At 35.7% G+C, this 22,055-nt stretch overlaps 3 protein-coding genes and 1 non-coding gene across 4 annotated transcripts; 1 reads left to right on the top strand and 3 right to left on the bottom strand.

Annotated features, from left to right (window-relative positions):
• Positions 1-3,492: 3,492 nt before the first annotated feature.
• LOC120009513 (SUPPRESSOR OF GAMMA RESPONSE 1-like) lies at positions 3,493-8,705 on the bottom strand. The gene is made up of 6 exons (XM_038860132.1): positions 8,476-8,705; positions 6,883-7,015; positions 6,343-6,529; positions 5,384-5,868; positions 4,212-4,529; positions 3,493-4,122 (listed from the first exon to the last, which is right to left on the bottom strand). Exons 1-6 carry the CDS (start codon positions 8,481-8,483, stop codon positions 4,069-4,071), a joined length of 1,185 nt encoding a protein of 394 aa, XP_038716060.1. The 5' UTR covers positions 8,484-8,705; the 3' UTR covers positions 3,493-4,068.
• Positions 8,706-9,117: 412 nt separating this feature from the next.
• On the top strand, positions 9,118-9,189 carry TRNAD-GUC. The gene has a single exon. It is a non-coding gene; the product is annotated as a tRNA-Asp (tRNA).
• A 424-nt stretch (positions 9,190-9,613) lies between these two features.
• LOC120009694 (serine/threonine-protein kinase STY13) lies at positions 9,614-13,911 on the bottom strand. Its single transcript, XM_038860378.1, has 6 exons — positions 13,225-13,911; positions 12,748-12,880; positions 12,399-12,594; positions 11,402-11,526; positions 11,155-11,313; positions 9,614-10,648 (listed from the first exon to the last, which is right to left on the bottom strand). Exons 1-6 carry the CDS (start codon positions 13,356-13,358, stop codon positions 10,328-10,330), a joined length of 1,068 nt encoding a protein of 355 aa, XP_038716306.1. The 5' UTR covers positions 13,359-13,911; the 3' UTR covers positions 9,614-10,327.
• A 2,940-nt stretch (positions 13,912-16,851) lies between these two features.
• Positions 16,852-21,516, bottom strand: LOC120008928 (ribosomal RNA-processing protein 8-like). Its single transcript, XM_038859311.1, has 9 exons — positions 21,298-21,516; positions 21,140-21,201; positions 20,454-20,505; positions 19,093-19,207; positions 18,864-18,958; positions 17,715-17,821; positions 17,516-17,630; positions 17,352-17,396; positions 16,852-17,230 (listed from the first exon to the last, which is right to left on the bottom strand). Exons 1-9 carry the CDS (start codon positions 21,484-21,486, stop codon positions 17,159-17,161), a joined length of 852 nt encoding a protein of 283 aa, XP_038715239.1. The 5' UTR covers positions 21,487-21,516; the 3' UTR covers positions 16,852-17,158.
• Positions 21,517-22,055: the final 539 nt, after the last annotated feature.

Here is a 22,055-nt window from a genome sequence, read left to right as displayed (position 1 = left end):
GTTTCATCGATTGTTTAGTGAGTATAAGGAGTTCACTGTCTACAGATAATCTCCTATTCTTTTTGATGGCAATTCGGGAGCTATGGAACTATAGGAACCGGGTGATCCATGATTCTAAAGGAAGGCAATTAACTGGGCTACTTGATTGGCTCTCGACATTCCTAGATGATTTCAAGCAATGTCGCCAATTCAACCATGCTATGTTGCAGATGCCTCAATTGGGATTACTTTGGGCTCCTCCCACATGTGGAGAATTAGTTGTCAATGTAGATGCAGGTCTTGACAAGGAGACAGGGAAGTTTGCGGTTGGATATGTGGTTCGTGATCATGCAAGGCTGCTGGTGAGAGCAGCGGCAATACCGGTGGGCTTTCTCCCAAATGTGGAAAGTGCAGAACTCCATGCTATACTTGAGGGTTTGAAAGTAGCTGCTGAATGTGCCATAGCAAATGTAATGGGAGTGTGCTAAATGAGGATGGCAACGTGATTCACGAGATAAAATAGTATCAAAAGTCAATATTAAATTCTCAGATCATGTTTAGTCCGAGGTCTACTAACAAGATGGCTCATGCGATTGCTAAGTTTGCTCTAAAGAGTTCAAATGTATGTGTGGAGTCCACCCTCTGAGCCTTCTTGGCTCAAGGAAGCTGTAATGACAGATATTTTATCGATGATTTGATAATAAATTATAGACTTTCCTTTAAAAAAATATAATTATCATATAAATCATGTAGTATTTTATTATTTAGTTGTACAATTAATAATTACAATATCTCTTTCTCATGGAGAAAAATCAAGAGAAATTCAATGATGCATATTTCAAAAGATGACAACATAAAATATTATTTTATCTCATTACCTTTAATTTCACCAAGTTCCTCTATGATGACGAGCCAAAACTTGATGAGGCTGAAACTAGTATGCCAACTATGGTTACTATAAATACTTGTAAATATTCATATTTCTTATGTACGAATTACATCCTCAACGGATTGGACAACATTTTGTATAATGTTTATAGTCCAATTCAAACGGCTAAGGCATTATGAGCTTAGACAAGAAATATAAAACATAAGATGCCAGCTCAAAGAAATTTGTAGTTGATAAAATTTTAAATTATAAGATGGTTGATACGAAGAAGGTGATCAATCAAGTACAAGATCTTCAAGTAACTATGCATGAAATTCATGACAGAAGAAATGATTCATAGTGAATCATTTCAAGTTGCTGCAATCATTGAAACGTTGCTTCATGGAGTAACCAAACAATTCTGACAAAAGAAGAAAACGAAGTACAATGGTTAAGGCTCTAAAAGTGGCAACTTCAAGAGATTTAAAGGCAAATGCTATGTGTGTGGCAAAGTAGGACATCATGCCCAAGATTATTGTTCGCGTGAAGGCAAACAAATCGATAAGAACAAGCCACAATTCAACATAGTCGAAGTGGAGGAACTTTTTGATGACATCAACCTTATTGTTGTGATTTCACAAGCAAACTTGGTCGGCAATTTGAAAAGAATGGTGGGTGTGGATATAGGAGTTACTCGCCATGTTTGTGCCAATAAATGGATGTTTTAATCTTATACTTCTATGGGTATAGATGGTGAAAAATTATATATGAGAAATTTTGCAACTTCTAAAGTCGAAGGAATTGGAAAGGTGATATTGAAAATGATTTCGGAAAAGGAACTTACCCTCATTGATGTGTTGTATATGATACAAATACAATAATTTGTGTTGGCAAACGTGATTAGTGTATGTTATAAACAGTGGCGTACTTGAGTTTACAAGGGTCCAGGGCGAGCTCTAGAAAAGGGACCCGTGTTTTCTTTTTTATTTATTTTAAAATCAAAAAATTTTCTTTTATTGGTTTTTTAGTTGAAATATGTGGAGAATTGTTAGTTTTTAATTGATTTTTTGTGTTTGACTAATATAAAATTAATATTTTTTAAAAAATTTGAGGCTTTGAGATTTGGGGGCCCGGGGCAACCGCCCGTGTCACCCCACCCCAGGGCCACCACTGGTTATAGGTTGTATGATATATTCTAGAGTAATTGTAATTATCTATTTCCATACATGTAATTATCTCCTTTCTAGAATAGTAAGTCTTGTTCCTTAAGTTTAGGAACTGATTGTTTGTACATAACTATTAAAAGCCCACTGGTTATAAACACAAAGTAATACGATTGAGACATTCTATTCTTACCAGAATTCCTTATTCTTCTCTGTATTAGATTTCATCTGTTTGTAAGTAAATTCATTATACATTATATTACGTAGGCAACAACACTAACTTCCTTCACCCATGACCTGCTATTTATTCTCTACCAGCATTTTTTAGAAAATCAAATCTTGGTTTATTGCTGTCTTGAGACACGTGTTAATAACTTAATATGATATTTTGGCTCATCACTATGGAATATGTAGACCTAGGAATCAAATGAAAAGAGAGGAAAAAAAAAAATTAATTTGGTATCTTTATGTGATGAGAAGGAATGTTTGGCAAGACACATGGGCATGTATGATATGGTGATCATCTCTCTACATTATATTTTCTTATTCTTCTTTTAAAAGATATTCTTATTCTTAAATGTGAATAGTAAATAAATAAATAAATATATAGATAAATTCTCACATAAACACTAATTTTACGCATTCGAAATCCAGTGGCTATAATAAACCATAACAAAAATGTGGTCACATTTGATGTGGGACTCGTCGCATGTATGATTGAAAAATAAGTACGTAAAATTGGTACGCATGTGAGAATTCTCATAGATACACGGAAAAAAAAAAAGAGAACAAAATAAATTAAGGACGGGGGAAAATTGATTTCTAACACTTGTGCCATTAGTATTAAGTATTAATGTCATGTACTAAGATTCTTTTAATTAAATTCATTACCAAATATTTTGTTCACTTTTTGCAAAGTCAAATCTCTTTCACTGCCTATTCACCATCTATGTATACTCATCACAAATAGTGTATATATATATATATAAAAAGAGAGTATAATTTGAATTTTCAAAAGACAAAAGATTAATGTGACATATGATGTGTAGTACGTGTTAAAGAATTAGCCAACTCAGTAGAGAGTCTATCTAATTACAGTTGGGTTGACAGCTCACTTAAATTTTTTAAAAATTATTAAAATATGCGTTTGATATCTTAGAATGATACTCGAGTGTATTTGGATTTTTTTTTTATTTTTTTTATTTTTATAAGAGACACAAATAGAAGCCAAGCAAAATAATGATCTGGAGGCTCATGCGGTATTCAACCATAACTGCATCATTGGAAGGAAGTGATTGAGAAGATAAATGGAAGGGATCAAGGGTGTGCAAAACCCATTTAAAACCATGCCTGACCCAAGCCACAAAACTCGACCCCCAATCCATGTCAATATGGGTCAAATATGGGTTATATATCTAACCTGTTTTTAAACACATTCTCCAATGCATTTTGTTGACACAACCACATCAATCAACAGATCAATCAACAGAAAGAGAGAAAACTAGCTATCATGTAGTTTCATACACTTGCTTATTAATACAAGCAACAACGTTCAGAATCACATACACAATACATATATTGCCACAGATTTATTTACTGATTCCAGAAAGTAGTTATGTCAAAATGAGAGGCTTGAACCAATCGTGGAACCAACAAAGACAACTGTGGATTAAAGTCACATAAGTGCAACCAGCAGCATCACACCCTACATCAATCACCAATTTGGACACCTATATGGTGCATTGCAAAGATTAATATGTAGCTTGGACCATAAAAACCATCTGACAATTCTCCCTCATCACACAATCTGGTGCTACTTTTGCATAATTGGCTGGTAGTGTGTAACAAACCCAATAGGTCCCATAAGCCTTCAAACACAGTATGCAGTCTTCAAAAAGACAAAAGACTCCCGTCGATCCTAGGAGCAACCAGCTGAATTTCACCGACGAGGAGAAATAACGGAAAATGTGGCAGCTTCTGCTAGGAGTTAGACTGCACAAAACAGGGAGGTTTTATTTTCATCCTTCGGAAGCAGCTTTTGCTTCATCTCATATCTCCTTATAAACGGTCGAGCCAACCAAAAGCACTGTCCTGGGAATCAAAATTCAGGTCCTGCAGAACATAAAAGAAGAAATTTAGATCGCGCAGACTTACATTACTAGGCTTACAAAACGGGAAATCTGGTAAGAAATGAAGCTTACATCAAGCTGGAAATCTGGTGGAGTATCTAGCTCAAGATTCTCAAGATCAAAAAATCCAGCTGATGTATTGTTATTTCCTGTCTCCACATTAGTATTACGACTGAAGCCTGAGTGTGAGGCATGATTCAGCCCTAGATTATTTAAATGAGAAGTAGAGTATAAAATTTCCTTGCATCGCCAAGAATTGTCTATGTAATTCAAATCATCAGTTTCTACAGCCTGAGATTCGCCTGCCAAGCATGTTGGGTACCCGATGTCATCCTCAAGCCCAACTGAAGGTGGAGGGACATGAGATGCTCCTATCGTAGAATCTCCTTCCTAACTCATAGAAAGAAACTTCATTAAGGATCAAATATGGCAAAGCATCATTATAAACAAATTCCAAAAGCCACTTCTTTTTCCACATCCAATGTAATGTCCTCATTTTGTCTTTTAAATTATCACTAACAAGACCAACATTTCTTTTAAGTTTGTCTATGGTATAAGCACCAATACAACTAAAGAATGGTAGATTTCTGATGCAGTTTCCAATCACCCAGATAGCGGATTGAATCTGCTAAGTAACCACTAATTTGTGGATTACACATGCACAGAGTGATTTGAGTAGTTCCATTCATTGGAATGCCAACCATTTTGATGATAAAGAAATTACCAAGATTCTACAATGTTATTGAACCCGGACAGTCTTTATCTAAGAAGATATTGGTGCTAAATTAAGTCCAGCACAACCACCTAATTTGAAGTAATCATTTACTTCAAAATATCTACCATACATATTGGCGGCGATAAAAGCAAAAGGCTAACAAAACCAAGTGTGCAAGGTTCCCACAGTGGTGGAGGGGATCTGGAAAAGACAGATGTACACAGCCTTATCTGAAGATAGTGGACAGGTTTCCTAGTTTGCCAGACGCTAGCTTCAGTGAAGCAACTTTACCACTTCTCCAAGGTGGGAAGTGGTAAAGAAATAATATAATACATTATTCAAGCATATGATAGGTCACATTCTATAATGGAGAGATCAATCACTTATTCACTAGCATATGCTACAAATAGCTACTTCTTGGCACGGATGACGTAGTAATTACATTTCTACGACTTTCTACCAAACATGATAAGGTTGGGTACATGAATCTAAAAAGAAATCAATTGGAATCTACTTAAATGACACATACCTGGACTGCGCATAGGGGTGTGTTATCATCATTGACATTATCATGAATCCCAGGTCGTGGTGGATTGGGAGGATTTGGGTTGGGAGTCCTTGGACTTGTTTGAAGTGCCAAACTATCATGAACTTCAATAACTGGGCCGCCATCGTTCTTGTCACTTTGCTTTGGTTGTTGATGGAAGATTTTAGAAACCACATATTCACCGCCTCTTTCATCTTCTTCAGGACCCAAATGGTACTGATGGACCACCCAGTTGGACTTATCTGGCTTGGACATCTTTGCACCTTTATAGAGAACCATGATCTTTTTCCAGCCATTTAGGATTCCATTTTCCATGACTGGCTTGGTTTTTCCAGTCTTGTGCCATCGAACATGCCCTTTGTTCGAATTACATTCAATATGGACTCTACGGCGCTTCCGTTGACCAGTAGCATAAGCATTAAATGTTCTGTGAAAGAAATAAACACTGCTTCCATCTTTCTTTGCACCTGAAGCAAATTTGGGCATAATGAGCAGCAAAATATTTATTTGAACTGTAAATTAAGGAAGTTTATTCGAATCAATCTATTAATTTTCTAGATCTCAGGATGTTTAGGAGTTGACGAAAGATAGATGAGTTCTAATACAATAAAAAAAAAGATCCTGATGTCCAACTCACCAGAACAAACATTGAATCATACCTACGGTTCTTAACTGAAGGCATAAACATCATAAATTCACGTAGAAACCTTTATGCAAAATCGAAGTTTTTCTTTGGTTCTTGAGACAGATAAGGGGATGGATTAACTAAGCAACCCCAAAGAGACTGAAAATACCCCACCCATTCCACTTTATTTAGATAGTCATCTTATTGAGTGGCTTCTGAAAAAACAGCAGTCAAACCCCTAGAAAATGTTGATCTCGGTTAACAGTATGGGGTCATGGAAAACATAATGAAACTGAATGGCTTTACAGTTGCTCACCGGGAAGTTTTTTTGGATGAGTGTAACAAATTCCTTCATCCCCCTCAAGTGTCGGGATAAACTCATCAATAAGCTTGTGTGGTTTTGTGTTTCCCACGCCACATTTTGCTGCTAAATGTTCCAAGAGCTCCATATCAGAAGGATTAAACTTTACACCAGCAGGCAGTCCTGGCCATTCGTAAGAAACCTGCAGAGAAGCCCACAACAAAATCACTTAAAAGCATGGAACATATCAGCACACAAAGGAACGTTCATATCAAATAACCAAAGCCACGCCAAAATATAATGACAAAATTGCAGAATTCAGTTCCAACAGCTGTGCTGAATGTATTGGGACTTTTTTGTGGTTAGCTACATATGTAGAAAAGACATAAACATAAACAAATTTGCAGTGATTTTGATCTCTGCCTTGATGAGAACATTCCAGTGTCCTTCAAAGACTAATACAAGTACCAAAGTAATAATAAAAATCACTTTTAAAATGTAAAAGAAAGAGAGATGTCCATACAAACATTACAAGTGCTGCTTAGTAGTGCTTACATCACTGTTATCTATACGATAATGGCAATTTGGACATTCACGAGTTGCTCCACAGGCATGGATTTCATGAGCTGAGAGCGGAGCAGTATTTTTAACTTTCTTTGCAATTGTTCTGTCATCAATAAGCCAAGTCCTGCAAAAATTGTGTAGTACAAGCTTAGGACTCTTATACATAAGGAAAGAACCAGGTTAAGCACCAATAATGTATCTTCAAATTTAACAATGATGGCATTCAAAGAACGGATGAAGGAACTGTCATGAATTAGTAATGGTCTATGCAACCAGCATATCACTTGACAGAGATGAGAAAAAAAAAATGCTTGCTGGCGAGAGCAATGACAAACTAATTTCAATAAAAAGAACTCCCAACATGATAAAAATTTGAGAGATGTATGTGATTGTTAAGTCATCTTGACTCTTGAGAGCCAATATTGAGGAGCATTAGTCTGGTCAATAGAAATTGATCCAGCCATTCAGGGGAGGGGGAACAAAACAGTGGACAAAAGGAAATGTAGCAGATGTTCTTATTCAAACAATGGCTTCAAAAATGACCAGTCAATTCTAAAAGCCTCCCGACATGGAAAAGCCCAACCATACTAGATTATTAGGATATTTTTATACTGCAAGCAAACAACAACTGAACCTTGCTCTCTAACAGGGAGAGGCCGTAGAAAGCCCCATCAACCAAAAAAGAGGAATCATAGTACAATGTGAACTGAAACTCCATGCTTCAATAAGATTGAATGATTGATATAAATAAAACTAAATATGGATATTAAACCATTAAGAAAATCACATTCAGTTTCAAGAGAAGAAAATAGATCTCCACCCTTCTTCTCATAGAGAAAATCCATTATCTGTTGCACTAAGATTTGAGATGTTTATTCCCCATCAGCCTCATTCGCCCTAATATAAAGACCACACCAATTCCAACCACAATGCTGGTTAACCAAAAGCAATTTTCAGTCATTATGCCAATCCCCCCTTTGCACTTAGTTCTTGTGATCGCACAAACCAATGATAAAATTAGTTTTAGTCCAATCCACTCAATGTAATCCATTCATGGAGAAACAACAGGGTTCTCATCCAAAAAACCCCACATTGTCTCAATCTCACACATATAAAAAGGAAATATCTTCACACAAGAGCCCAAAAGAAGCCCACACCCTTACTGACTCATCAAATAAACCCTTACATATACAAAAATGCCTCATCAACTACAAACCCAAAGCCGGAATGAGCTGTACACCCTTTGTGTCAAGGATTCCTTAACTGGGTAACTCCGAAAAACTAAAATTTTGAAATGGGTTCCACAGAATCACCCTAAATTCCATAGGAGGCGAAAAAATTATTTATTTCCAAAAATGCAAAAAAAAATTGAAAAAACGAAAAACGAAATTCTAACAAAGAAATAGAACATCCGAAACAAACCCAGAAAATTACATCATATAAGAAGTTCAATCGTATTCGTGGAAATTTTAAAAAAAAACATATATAAATAATAAAATATAAAAAAAATTAACCCTCAAGCAGGACGAAGAGTCTATTGTACGTTTCCTTGATCACTTGATCAATCTTAAATTTTAGGCTTACCGTGCCATGTCTTTGAAGAAAGACACGCAAAAATCCAGAGAAAAAAACGAAGAGGAAGGTGGATTATATAGAAGCTCCTTTCTCCACTGGGTTAAGTAACTTGAGTGGAGTGTCAAAGTCTCCGTGTGAGCGGGAAACCGCAGGTTTGTCTCGAACACCGAACCTGAAACTGGGGTTCGGATGAATCAAGAACTTCAAGAGAGAGGCTGTTGATGGGGCCCAGCATTGACTGAACCTTGTAGGTTCGGACACGAGGCTGGGGCTTTGTCGAGGAAAAGATGGCGTTCGTAACTGGAAATGAGTGTAATAGGACAATTAGCCGTTTATTGGTAGGGACAACGAGGTTCATTTTCTTGCTCTCCAAGCTGAATTTGGCAAAAAAAAATGAAGTGAAAAACCCTTTTTGCCCCTACATTAGTTCTATTTCTTCTTCCCTTTTGAAATTATTAGTAGATGTGGAAAAAAGGAAATAGTTCTGTTGCTTACGCGGTGTTAGAAGTGATTGGGAGGGAATCATCGTTATCATTACAAAGGATCTTTTAGTAGATTGACTCAGTCGTCATAACTGTAATGAAATGATGACTGAGCCCATGGTGTATATATTTGACTAAGTAGAGACAGAAAGACGCAACAGTCATCAAAGTCGTTGTAGTATAGTGGTGAGTATTCCCGCCTGTCACGCGGGTGACCCGGGTTCGATCCCCGGCAACGGCGATAGTGATATTTTTTGGAAAGGCCCAATGGCTCGTGGGCCTAAGATTTTATAATCTGTTGGGTATAAAGCGAATGTCCCATAATCCCAGTTTCTAACTTTCTGTACTTGAAATGGGCCTAGTTTTACTTTTGGATTGTATACGTGAAATGGGCCTAGTTTTTTACATTTCCCAGGTTACTTTAATTTGTTTTTTTTTTGAGAAGAACAGGTTACTTTAATTTAGAAACTGCTGTTGATTCCATTTTATCATTTGTGTTTAGAATAATACCATATTTTATTCCTTGCAATTGAAATTGAACATTGAACACATATATCTAACCCAACCAATTATCAATCGAGCTACCTTTTGTTAGTCCATGTAAATGTATATACTTAGATTATTCTATTCCTCCAAATAAATATTTAGGGTGGTGACACAAAAAGTATGTGAAAAATTAAACTTGAATTCTCCTGTCAAAAGTATTCCTACTCAGCCGCATTTTACAACTCAAAAACCACCCCTCACAGATCTGGGATGCTGTTAAGAGTTGAATTAACAGATGCAGCAGCCCTTCGTACTTTACCGGACAGAGTCAACAATGAAGCGTACCACCTCTAACATAAAACAACTTCATGGTGGAGACCACCATGCTTGAATGCTAGAATAGATCTGAAGACCACCGCCAAATCAATATCCAAAATCATTATGCATACACCTGCCTAGGACTGAGAGAGGCCTCTCAGATGGCCTCCACCAGCAGATTTATTGTGCACTTCAATTACAAAACTAAGAAGAAATACTATTAGAAGAGCCATTATTTAGATACGCTAGAGAGTAGATCATGTGTTCCTTTCTCAGCAGCACTTGTCTTGATGCAAATCAAACCAAACTTCATGAACAAAGATAAAGCCTTTGGATGGAGACCTTCTTCTGCTACAATTTCACATTATCGCAACCCAAACTCCATATATGAACATTTTCAATTAGCCATCTTCATTAAATATTAACGTAAGCAGTGATAAAAGTTAATTGCGCGATTTGATACTAAGTTGCTTCCTTCCTATGCCTGATATATATTTTTCTCCTATTAAGATGTATTTTGTCAACCACATTTTTATTGGGATTCTCTACCAGAAATTTGGAATACCACCAGAGACTCAATAGTAACATTGTTTAAAGCAGAATAAGAGACCTCTGGGCCTGTCTTCCATCTCGGTGTTTGTGGTTTCCGCTGAATCGCCTCTTACTGGCATCAAAGAACTTGTGCCAGGGGACTCTGGCGGCAATACAGAGTTCTCGGAGGAGAATACTCGAGCTGGAATAACAGGATGTGTTGGTGGTGAGATGGTGGTGAGATGGTGCAGAAGCATCTGTATAATTTGGCTGAAGTTGGGTCGGGCATTTGGATCCTCTTGCCAACATGATGTGACAATCATAGCCAAATCCTCCGGGAGGTTCTCCGCACTGGGTCTCACATTCTGAAACAACATGTTTAAATTCAGAATAAGAAGCTATGGGTAAAAGGAAAGGCGTCTGAGACGTGACACAGATAATGTGTCAAATGACCCAGAAGAGTAAGAATGTAAGATGCACTCAAGAATATTTTCTCTTCTAAAAGCTAGGATTAGGTCTACTGAAATAAAACCAGATAACATTGTATTCTTGAAGCCATCCCATAGTCCTTATTCATCACTTTTGATATACCATTAATACAAGAATAGCAGCACTAAAAACATGTCAGTTCCCAATATTAATACTCTATTACTCTAGTACGAACATGTATGTGGCATTGCCTATGTTCTCCTCACAAAAGTATGAAGAGCATGTTTCAACACCTTCAGTTTTTTATATAATCTTGAAAGGGAGTAGCAAGAAGCTAGATGACATTACAGTTGCCCTTCAAATTCATACTTTTAGCGAAGACCAGCAGTTGTTCGAGAAATCCTATATGTTGAAAACATATTATGAGAGACTGTATATTTACCTTAAAAGCAGCTGCGTATGCTGCCTGCAGATTTGACATGCCTTCAAAAGGTAACTTATTATGGATGAGCTCCCACAACACAATTGCAAAACTGTAGGCATCAACCTTGTGATTGTAATGTTTTTTCTCCCCATGCCTCAATGTTACAGTGCTGTAAAGCTATTAAGAAAAAAAATAAAATTATCAGTGTTCCAAATAAAATCCTAGCCCAACAAAAATATAAAATTCTTTATCCAGCAATCTCCACCTCTGGTGCCATCCAACGATATGTCCCAGTTTCAGCCGTCATCATCTCTGTTAATGACTCCTCTCTGGCCAAACCAAAGTCTGCAAGTTTCACTGTTTTGTGGTCTGCAGTCAAGATCAAGTTCTCTGTGGAAATGAAAGAAAACAAAGTCATCAGAATTGTGCAAAATCCTTGCAATCTATGAGATCTCTTTGACACAGATACAAGAACAGATGAATTAGGTAAAATGCAATAAGATATCTCAGTCTAAAGTGGAAGTCCACTACAATCCACCTCAAAATCAAATAAACGTCGGTTTCTTCACAATCATGCATGCTATTGCTAACCAAACAATTCTAAAATGACTTTGGAATAGATTTGAAAGCTGTCTGGAACCCTTTCTCAATCAGACACAACAAACCAGTATCTCAATCTAAATAAAGGGATCTTCAACAAAGCACCATCAAATATAGAAGGCATAAAAAAATTTAGAGATAAAGCACCATTGAATATAGAAGGTATTTCAACTGGATGGTTTTCTATTCCTATGCTCTAACTTTTTTTTGACTGACCAAGAAGTCCACATATAAGGCCCAGCAACAGTTGATGGTAAGATATCTAAAATAGTAAACAATCCTTTAGTAGCCCAAATGCAATACAACCAGAAACCCATGCTTCCACCACATCCAAGATAGCTCGATTCTTACAAGCATTCTAATGCTAACAAATATTTATGTGTTTAGTTATCAGAATAATGCCCACACACGCATGTAGAAAAATATAAGTGAATGCATGCCAGTTAGATGCTTAACAGGGAAGATTTTTTCATTCCAAGGATGCGGAGAAATGTTCCAAGCATAGCTTTTAATCTTCGCAAGGTCTTGAACAAGCTTTGTGTTTACGAACGCTTGAAACCCATATCCGCAGTCATAGCTTGAGCAACAATCTCTTTTGTCATTAGCTACTAGCTAAACTTGATATGGTTAAAATTATTGACTTATTAGAATTTTTATCATACCAGGCTTTAGGTCACGGTGAATGATCCCGTGCGCATGCAAACATTCCATTGCACGAGCAATATCAAGAGCAAAGCCAACTGCAACATGCATCTCCACGCGCCCGGGCCTCATGTTGATCAAGTATTTACGCAGTGTCCCACCTAGTAGAAGCTCAGTGACGATAACCATAACAGGTTCCTTGCAAGCACCAATAAACTGGTAATACAAAATATCGAAATTAGAATCATGTGCACTTCAACGTATTTACACAACAATCAGCGACCCAAAAAGCTCGACGGTCAGTATCATGTCAGGCGAAAAAAAATATAAGTTTTAGCAATTCAAAATGTTCATAAAGCCATCACCGACCTTCACTAAATTTTTGTGCTGTACCCTAGATAACATTGCAACCTCTCTTGCAAATCGTCCTTCTCGCTTGGCAATCTCTTCTGGGGTTTCTCCCCTGTGAACAACTTTAATTGCAACATTTTGATTCTTGTATCTGAAATTATTACCAAAAGATAACGTGAGTCAAACAATGAGATAACTACTACGGAACTCAAAGAAAGACAAGTTTTGTCAATTGATCTAAGCAAACACATCCATTATTGAAGATTTTAACTCAGAATCAAATCCCCAAACTAAGAGAGGGTAAAGATTATAGCACTGAGGTGGTTCTATTCAATCAACCAATCCAATAGAAAAAATGCCCAAATTGGGTTAAGTCCACATCGAAGAAGAAAACTTTTATAGAGAAAGTTCAAAGTTTCCTTAAATTGAGTAAATGAACCTTTAAAACTACAAATTCAACATATAAATAAAGGAGTAACAGACGAATTGACTTACTTTCCCTCATAAACTTTAGCATGAGCACCCTCTCCAATCTTTGGCCCAACAAAAAGTTGCTTAGGATCAATCAGCCACTTTGTATCCAAATTGAACTCATTTGAGTAAAACCCATTTGCAGATCCCATATCCATTTTTCAATCCAACCCACCAAAGGAACTAGCAGCATCTATTTCCCCAACAAGATCAAACCTTTTCTGCTCATCATCTTCCACTTAGAGAGATCCAGAAAAAGAACAAGAAAATATGATACAAAGCAAGGTAAAAGCTATACATACACATGCCCCATTCTGTACCCCAAAGTCATGCCTGCAGATCCAAAAGAAATCAACATTTGCTTTTGTTTGGGAGGCAGAGAATAAAAGCCCACATCTTGTAGAGCCACACACACCCGCTGAAGAATAATTTTTTTAAAAAAAATGAGAATTACAAGAAGCAAAACAACAAAAGACAAGCTCTGCCAGAAAACAGAGTAAAATAAAATAAAATTTGTTATGGAAATCAAGAGGAGCAGCGGAAGAAGCAGAGTATATCAGGACAGGGTTTCTATAATAGGATTATTGTTGCTGATGGTAAAAACGAAAAGAGATCATAGAGATAAGTCTTCAAAGGTTTTTTAGGCGTATGTAGGCTATGGAGGTGGCTCAGTTTCTCTTGATCTGTAGATAAAGCCTCTTGAGGAATCAGGATTTTGACTCTCTGTCAGACAACAGTGTGTGGGTTTGTCTTACAAAAAATGTAATAAAAAATTTGCAAGTCTTACAGAGAGAGAGGAAAAGTCGATGACATGTCGAGAGAGATCATGAATTATTTCTTGTATGTACTATTTACTATTTACTGGTAGTGATTTAGTAATCACTGTAAAAAAAATTAATAGATGTATTAATGATTATTATTACACCAATCACCCATATAATCTTCTATATTTTTTTTCTTATTACTGCTGTTAATACTTTTACCAAATTAATCTATATTTATTAGAAGTATGTTTAGTCTTTTTTTTGTCGAGATGGGAAGAAGGATTCGAATTTTGGGTAATGATACACACCATCCATACAATTTCAATTAATGATTCGAGGTGTGAAAAAAATAAAATGTGATTCCACAAAATTATGAAAAAGAATCGGTCATATTATTGTAAATTTGTAAGAGATTTAGAAGTTGGGGATTGGGCTTGCAATATCAAACCGTTGACTCTGTGTTGATTAATTAATCGAATCGTATAATTAAAGTCTGACTGACATTTGCCAAAACACCGACAGCTTAATAACTCTCACTAAAGGTCAAATGATACTCAGAGATTGTGGTGCCACGTCATCATTTATTCTTATTATATGAGTCCTATCGTCATTGTTTGGGGATGGGTGCTGCAATTCAAAATGACTTGCAGGTGGGTTCATAATCATGTTAAATTATGATTTAAAATGTTGTATTGATGTTTGGGATTCTCGCTTGTAATGCTGTAAATTCGTAATATACTAAATTTTGAGTTAATTATCATATTTTATTATAAAAAAAATAGAGTAGATGAATTTAGATAGCATATTTCATCTTCGTGTAATGACACTATTTGATGTTATACATAAATTTTTAATGGTGCTTATTTCTTATGGTTTTATAATAATCGTTAATGCAACATGTTCTTATCATAAATATGCCATTTTGGAAGAAAAATATATTGATTTAACACGATTTTAATTAGGAATTGCAGCTATTTCCAAACAATTGGAATTGTAGTCCCTATCCCCATTGTTTGTGGATGCTTCGTTTCTAGCATCATCTTTATGATTCAAACCCTGAGACAAGCTACCCCGCCAAGATCATGAGATATTGGATTCAAACAGGGGTGAGGTTTGGGTATTCTATAGGGAATGGGGACTGGGACTTGGGTAATTCCCTATAAGGTCATTGGTAAAAATAAAGAAATATAATTTAATAGTGTCGTCATATAGTTGCCTTACAGTTTTAGTGACTTGTGCGAGCTACTTACCAAAAAAAAAAAGACTTGTGCGAGATTTGAGACCGTATGGGGTTAGGTGCATGGTCTCGAGTTCGAATCTTAATGAGAATTACTTTCACGGTTATATTTAAAGGCTACATGTTACTAATATCCCATGTGATTTGCGTCATTTATGAGTATATGTATTTTTTTAGTTTTATGAGTTTCAGGAACATCATTATTGCACTTAGTTTTATCTCTTTACGAGATTCATTCTCTTTCATAATTGATGTGATTTTTTAAAATAGGTGATTTAGCGGTGATTTGATACTAGTCGAATCCTATAATCGGGATTTAGCATGTAATGTGGGCTCCTTGAAATTATTTTTCAATACTATAATTGTCAATTTGCCTTTAATTAAATTGAGAAGACTGACTAATTGGTTGACATAATATATTATTATAAATTTAATTAATAAGAATATCACATTGGATTTACCATAGTATGAATTAAAGTAAGCTAAAAAGTAAGATAATTAGATAAACAGGATAAGCAATACCAAAAAATAAAGAATATTAAAAAGAAAAGAAGGAATTGAAAAAACAAGAACACTTTGTTTAGTGGGGGCATATGGGAGGGGACAACTTTTAGAAAAAAAAAAAAATCCCTGTCCCATCCGTTAATATATATATATATAATTACAAATATATATATACACACACATATATAACAAGAAAATAATTAGTTGATTAAAATATATATTTAAAAACAATAAACTTGCGCTAATGTCTCCATTAATATACTTGATAGACATGTACATTGGTGTGATAGAATATATGGGAGCGGATAGGAATAAACCCAACCATTCGTTACATGGGTCTTTTGATTAGTTAGGGATGAATCTTTTTAATTAAGTCACATTATCCACTAGTTCATATATATATTCAGTCATTACACATGAAAAAGACATTGTACTTGTCCATTTAGGTTAGAGGAGATGATTTTAATGTGAAAAACTGAATACCTAAATAACCAATTACACTAAATGATTACACTCGAACCACTAGTTAGAGCGAGAAGGATTGATATAGGCTAAGGTTCGAATCTCCCTCCCCATTTATCAATTAGACTAAATGGTTCACAAGGTCAACTCAAAGTGTCAATAGCTAAGCAAAATTCCACCCCTACATTTGGGTTTAAAAAATAGCTAATACTCTTCGCAACCACTACCCTTGACTTGAGAATCTTAAAACATCATAAATTGAGTAAAGATTGCAACAATTCTTGCTTCAAAAAATCAACCAAGTATAAATTCACTTTTTGACCACCAATACTAGTCAAAAAAGAGTGCGTGACACTGACTTGTTAATAACTTTTCACACCCAAATCACTAAATTACCTAATAAATATTTTTCATTTGATTTAAAAAGTAAATTGATGTCGGTGAGCTACACAAGACAGAACAAAATCTCTGTAGTGGGGTCTGATAGAAGAAAAAAGTCAGTATTAACTGCTATAGTATAAGCACAGATGGAAAAATGTGAAGTGAAGATTTGAAATGATAGTCCAGTCGATGAAACTGACTCTTCAAAACATGTGCCTTATATTATTTCTCACAGATTTGGTCAGATCTTTACCAGAAAGTAAATTATTTCTCTAGTAAAAGTAAAAGAAGGTGCACCTAATCAACCAATACCCCCCATTCACTTCCATATTCAAGATTGCAATTGAAACAAAGAAATTCCAAGTGTCTTTGACTAAATCCCATAATCACTTTGTTAAGAATCATGAAACAAGAGAGATTTTTTAACTTTGAAATTCAAAAGGTGGAGAGATATAAGTGATGAAATTAACTTTCAACAAACAAAATGCAGTAACTTGAACAATTTTCCTTACTAAGGTTTGGTGTTCTTGATGCTGATGTTACATTCCTCAACATGGTACTTCAAAACATCTCCAGACGATGGCTTAGCACGAGCACTTTGCCCTTGATCTCAGCGACGCTTATACAAGCAAGGTTTTAACTCTGGCCATTCGATTTCCTTCCTCTTTGGTTCTAATTTCTCCTACAATAAGAATGATAGTTGAAATATTAACCAGCACAGAAGGAATGAATATTTCGTGAATAAGCATTGAATCGTCAAGTTATTCTAAGAATCCTTTCCAATCTAAGAAATAGGTACAGACCTTTTTCTTGAAGTAAAATAAGATGAACATCTTATTTGTATCGTCCTGCGCAGAATAATCTCAGTCAGCATTCCTTTAACAATTCATATCCCAGAAAGAAGGAAAGGAAAAGACAAATTGACAATTGATCATTACATCCAGTAAATTACATAGACAAGATAAACCTTTAACATTGAAGTGAATCCTAGATTGCAAACAGCTTTGGAAAACTTATGCGGGTCTGCTCCTCCAGTGTTTGGATCAAACCTACTCTTCACCTCGGCTATCAAAAGCCAGCCACTGTAAAAAACCATCACTAGTTAATATTAGTTATCACTAGCAAACCACTTGTAAAAAGATTTCTAACAAAGTTTGGGTGCAAACCATGGCTTAAGAACTCTGTACGCCTCTTGAAGGTAACGTTGATAATTAGTCCCCATTAATGAAAGGCAGAAAACAGCAACATCCACTGATGAAGAGTCAAGTGGTGTCTGCCAATAAGCATAAGTAAGTAGATAACAGAACACATTGCTCAGGACATTTAAACGATAATTCTAAAACGAAAAAATGTTATTCTAAGGCTTTCAGTTACCATCTACAGAACTTAAAAAGTAAACACTAAAATCAAGGACACTGACAAACTATAAATTAAGAAGCAGTTCAAGCAAAAAAGGAAAGCAAACTATCAACTGCTTTAGATAACAAATGACAACCAGATGTCCTCAACAATATGATAATTCCTGTATGCTGCTAAACTGAATTGAACATCAAGAAAATGATACAATAAGACCAAATTTTTTCTATGCAATGAATTCAATGGTGTCAACAGTAGAGTATTGTGTTTTGATAAGTCTGACAGCTGGTGTCTATCTATGACATGAGCATTGGTCACTAATGTGTAAGCCACATAGGTTAACTGACTTATCTGATACCAAGATGTTGAGGACCTGATTAAGAATACCACAACAAAAAAACCAATTCAATTGAAAGCATCAACGAACAAAATAAAAGATAGATTTGATTGATAAAATTCATAGAATTGAACCCTAATACAATCTCTAGTGTAGAAAACACATAATGAATCTACACTAGCCCAAGCCAATTGGAGCAAGAAGATCCCAAAGAGCCGATTAAATCTAGTATGGAACACACAGAATGGTTCTATCATAGCCCAAACAAATCAAAGCAAAGAGTGCTTTGAGGCATCATCCCTATTGTAATTTAGGAAACAAGTTGACTTAAATAAGGATCCCTACGGCCTAAACTAACCTACACTTCTATAATTAGTTGACTTAAATGAGGATTCCAAATTAACTTTCTCACTCCTATGATCCTCATCACAAGACATGCCAAGTGGAAGGAATCTATGATATCTATGTAATCAACAAAAGCATATCAGCACTAGAAAACCTGATTCAATGTTTTCACTGTCAGTTATTCAGTAAGTAAGCTTGAAGGGAAGACAAGTAGACAACTAATAGCAACTCAGTAACTACCGCTTTCCTTCAAAGAAGTATAGGGGAGAACACATACCTTCGACATATCACATGCAATTACTAAAGGATCGTTGGAGACGAGATCAAAAGAGAAAACTTTATTCTTCACACTTTTAGCAAGGCGTGCATCCCCTAGAACATTATAGCACAAGATGACATTAGGAGAGGTCAATTAGTGAATAGTTAACAATAAATTGCAAAATTCAGTATGCTTTTAGTGGCAACATAAAACATAGGAATGAAAACTGAGTTCAGCAAAAGCTCACCACAGCCAAAATCCGCCACAGTTAGAGAAGGCCCATGATCTCGAAGCCAATTTATGACTATATTAATTGGCTGCTCAGGCCAATGTGCCATTTGCTCTTTATATCCTGCATGGTACTGGCAAGGTAAGTGAAAAAGAAAGTTACGACTTATGGCCTAAATATATAAAGAAGTTATCAAAACAATCATACCATCTTGTTCAATTCAGTGGGCCAAAGAAACAAAGAGATATACAGCAATTTATATCGATAATACTTGAAAAGACAGAAAAGTTAGAGCACCCATTTCAAGAAAGAGCAACATGCGAAGAAAAAGAGATTAGAAAACAACACTTTGGATTAAATAACAAGGGTATTTGAGAATCTATACATCCACATGGTTATCAGTTGTATCCAGAATTACTAACATTTGAGATTTGACACAAATCACAATTTTGATAAACTACCAAAGAGAACCCCACTTTATCTTATGCCATAATAGTACACCAAAATTCATGAGATTTTTATAATTTGGTATCTAAAATCGTTCCCATGAGTGTAAACATCATAAAAACCATATACTGTGACTAGCAAATTATTCCAAGCGTCAAAGTTAAGCTGTTTATGTGCTGTTGCTTCCACTAATTATTCAATTTATGTCCCTATACTCAAATTTTATTTATTTAAATATATACTTTTTGGTTATATCAAGCAATCCCAGAAGACTTTCCAATACATCCAATAAACTTTGGACACGGGAAAGAATTTGACAGCACTATGATCCAAGCGAATAGAAGATGGTGAGAGATTTGGTACCAGAGATTGCCATTACAAGACTAACAACTAGGTTGTCGAGAGAACAAAAATGGATTCAACCAAACAAAGTAAACTATTCAATAGTGATTTTTAGTACTTGGATACTAGTTTGGCTATGATTTACAGTAACTAATATCTTGCATCGGAATCTTCTGATTTGATGGGGTGGAAAGGGTGTGGGGCTTGGTGGGTGGAATGGTCTTGATTCATGTGTTATATACAATATTTTACACATATAAAAGAATATTTAGATAAGGGGACATTTTTCAGTTCTAGAAATTCATGAGCAACTGGTACAACTTGCCACAATTGACTCGAAACAAAAGTATTGGCCAACTGAACGCCACAAGCAGGAGCAACTTACATACTAAAATGTCAAAATTCAGGTATTGATATCGTTCAACTCTCACATAACTCACTTATTTTATTTGAAGTTATAATCATAGTTGAGTCACATAACTATACAAGCAAAAATATTGCACTATGAGTATCAGTGTTGGAATGCTCGAGAGAACAAATACAACAGTGATGCTCAATCAGTGAAAGTTGTCTATTATAGAAAATCCTACCATATCAAATAATGACGGGTCCTCTTGGAAATAATTAAGCGCCTCTTCCCCACTGAGAAAAGGAAATCAGAACAAGTCAGTCAGTTTCAGAAATTGACAAACTGTTGATTCAAAACTTTTTTTTTTTTTTGAATGGAAAACTTTTATTAAATGAAGCATCAAAGGGGTGCAACCCCCAAATCACAAAGAAGAACATTTTAAAAGATCACACACTTCCAGGGAGAGATTCAAAACTTCAAGTAAGAATGTTGTACAATATAGCTATGATAAGCTTTTGCAATCTAGGATTATAAAAATGATGAATATAACGTTCAGCACAGCACCAGTTACTATTCTACATCATAGAGAACAAAGGCAATGACCATGCAAAAGACAAAAGATACAAAAATCTAAAACCCTATGAGACTACTTCAAGTAGTATTCCAAGGAAAGAGCGCAATCAACTAGCTTTTAAGTTAATCCACTCCATACCATTTATTTAGAAGAACATTGCTTTGAACACCCCATAAGTTGAGAGACCAAAACAACGTTGGGGCTTCCGATTATCTATTTTTCTCTTAAGGATGTTTCAAATAACAACATGCACCCAGAAAAGATATCCACTCTTCTTTCTTCAATTCCCCTCCTTTTCTCAGCAATCAAACACAGTAAATTAAGAGAAATTTGAGACAGGAAAAAATGATTACGTGCAAGTATATAACTTCTCGTTAATCATCCTGAAATGCCCTCCAGACAACCTCGCTCGCATCTGCATATAAGGCTCAGCCACTCAATACAAAAAATTCATAAAAGCAAATATTCACATACTTATATATACATACGAGTCAGAGGAGGAAATAGATACCTTGTCTAGGAAAGTGGAGGACTTGGGGACCTTTGAAGTGGTGGAAGACTGGAGTTCATTGTGATGGATTGTTTCGATGCCGCTAATCTTCGTCGTAGTATCGCTGGATTGCTTATCATGTCTGCGGTGTTTTGCCCTCTTTCGCTTCCTACTCTGTTTCTCCACTGATTTCGATTTTGCAGACTCCATTAATTCCAACCAACCCAAACCCTTCGCTCGTGTTTCGTTGGAGAGGCAAGAAATGGGCATTTTGTTGTGGGTTTAAGAGTTGGGCCTAGGCCCAATTGATTTATTTAAGAGGTGTCTTCGAATCGTCCGATGGCCCAATATTTGAAGCCAAGTCAAGAAGATATTGATCTGGTGACCTTTAGATGCAATCCGGCCTTTTCGAACTACACCCCTTTTTAATTGCACTCCTAAAATTTTTTGATATAATCACACCAAAAATAATCAAAATTTCAGACAATTCTGAAATACACTCCAAGTCCTAAATAGATTCATTGGTAGTTAATGAGTCTTCAATCTCTATCAAGCCCAAAATCCCCAACTTAATTTCACTTTTCATTCTCACAAAGCTTAGGGAAACCTATTGAAATTGATAATATCTACGCCCTACATTGAGATTCAAATATACTGGATCTGGATTGGATCCTCTAGAAGAGGAATGACTCTATTTATGCCTTTCTTTACTTTATTATATTATGCCTTTAGGCAGTCAGAAATACCTCGGGTAGCCCAATACAAGGGACGAGAAGAAA

The sequence above is a fragment of the Tripterygium wilfordii genome, chromosome 11, assembly GCF_013401445.1.
Source record: "Tripterygium wilfordii isolate XIE 37 chromosome 11, ASM1340144v1, whole genome shotgun sequence".
NCBI classification, from domain to species: Eukaryota; Viridiplantae; Streptophyta; class Magnoliopsida; order Celastrales; family Celastraceae; genus Tripterygium; species Tripterygium wilfordii.
This window is presented reverse-complemented; position numbering and strand designations above follow the sequence as displayed.

Excerpts from the sequence above, each read along its gene's own strand:
- LOC120009513 (XM_038860132.1), bottom strand. Across the intron at positions 6,530-6,882 it reads ATCGTATAGATAACAGTGAT|GTTTCTTACGAATGGCCAGG; the intron begins GTAAGCACTACT and ends GCTTCTCTGCAG. Across the intron at positions 4,123-4,211 it reads CACCAGATTTCCAGCTTGAT|GACCTGAATTTTGATTCCCA; the intron begins GTAAGCTTCATT and ends TATGTTCTGCAG.
- LOC120009694 (XM_038860378.1), bottom strand. The coding sequence starts at position 13,358 with ATGGATATGGGATCTGCAAATGGGTTTTACTCAAATGAGTTCAATTTG. Across the intron at positions 12,881-13,224 it reads GCTAAAGTTTATGAGGGAAA|ATACAAGAATCAAAATGTTG; the intron begins GTAAGTCAATTC and ends TAATAATTTCAG. Across the intron at positions 11,527-12,398 it reads TCACCGTGACCTAAAGCCTG|AGAACTTGATCTTGACTGCA; the intron begins GTATGATAAAAA and ends TCATTTCCACAG.
- LOC120008928 (XM_038859311.1), bottom strand. The coding sequence starts at position 21,486 with ATGGAGTCTGCAAAATCGAAATCAGTGGAGAAACAGAGTAGGAAGCGA. Across the intron at positions 20,506-21,139 it reads GAGAAGTTATATACTTGCAC|TGGGGAAGAGGCGCTTAATT; the intron begins GTAATCATTTTT and ends TCCTTTTCTCAG. Across the intron at positions 17,631-17,714 it reads TACAGAGTTCTTAAGCCATG|TGGCTGGCTTTTGATAGCCG; the intron begins GTTTGCACCCAA and ends GGTTTTTTACAG.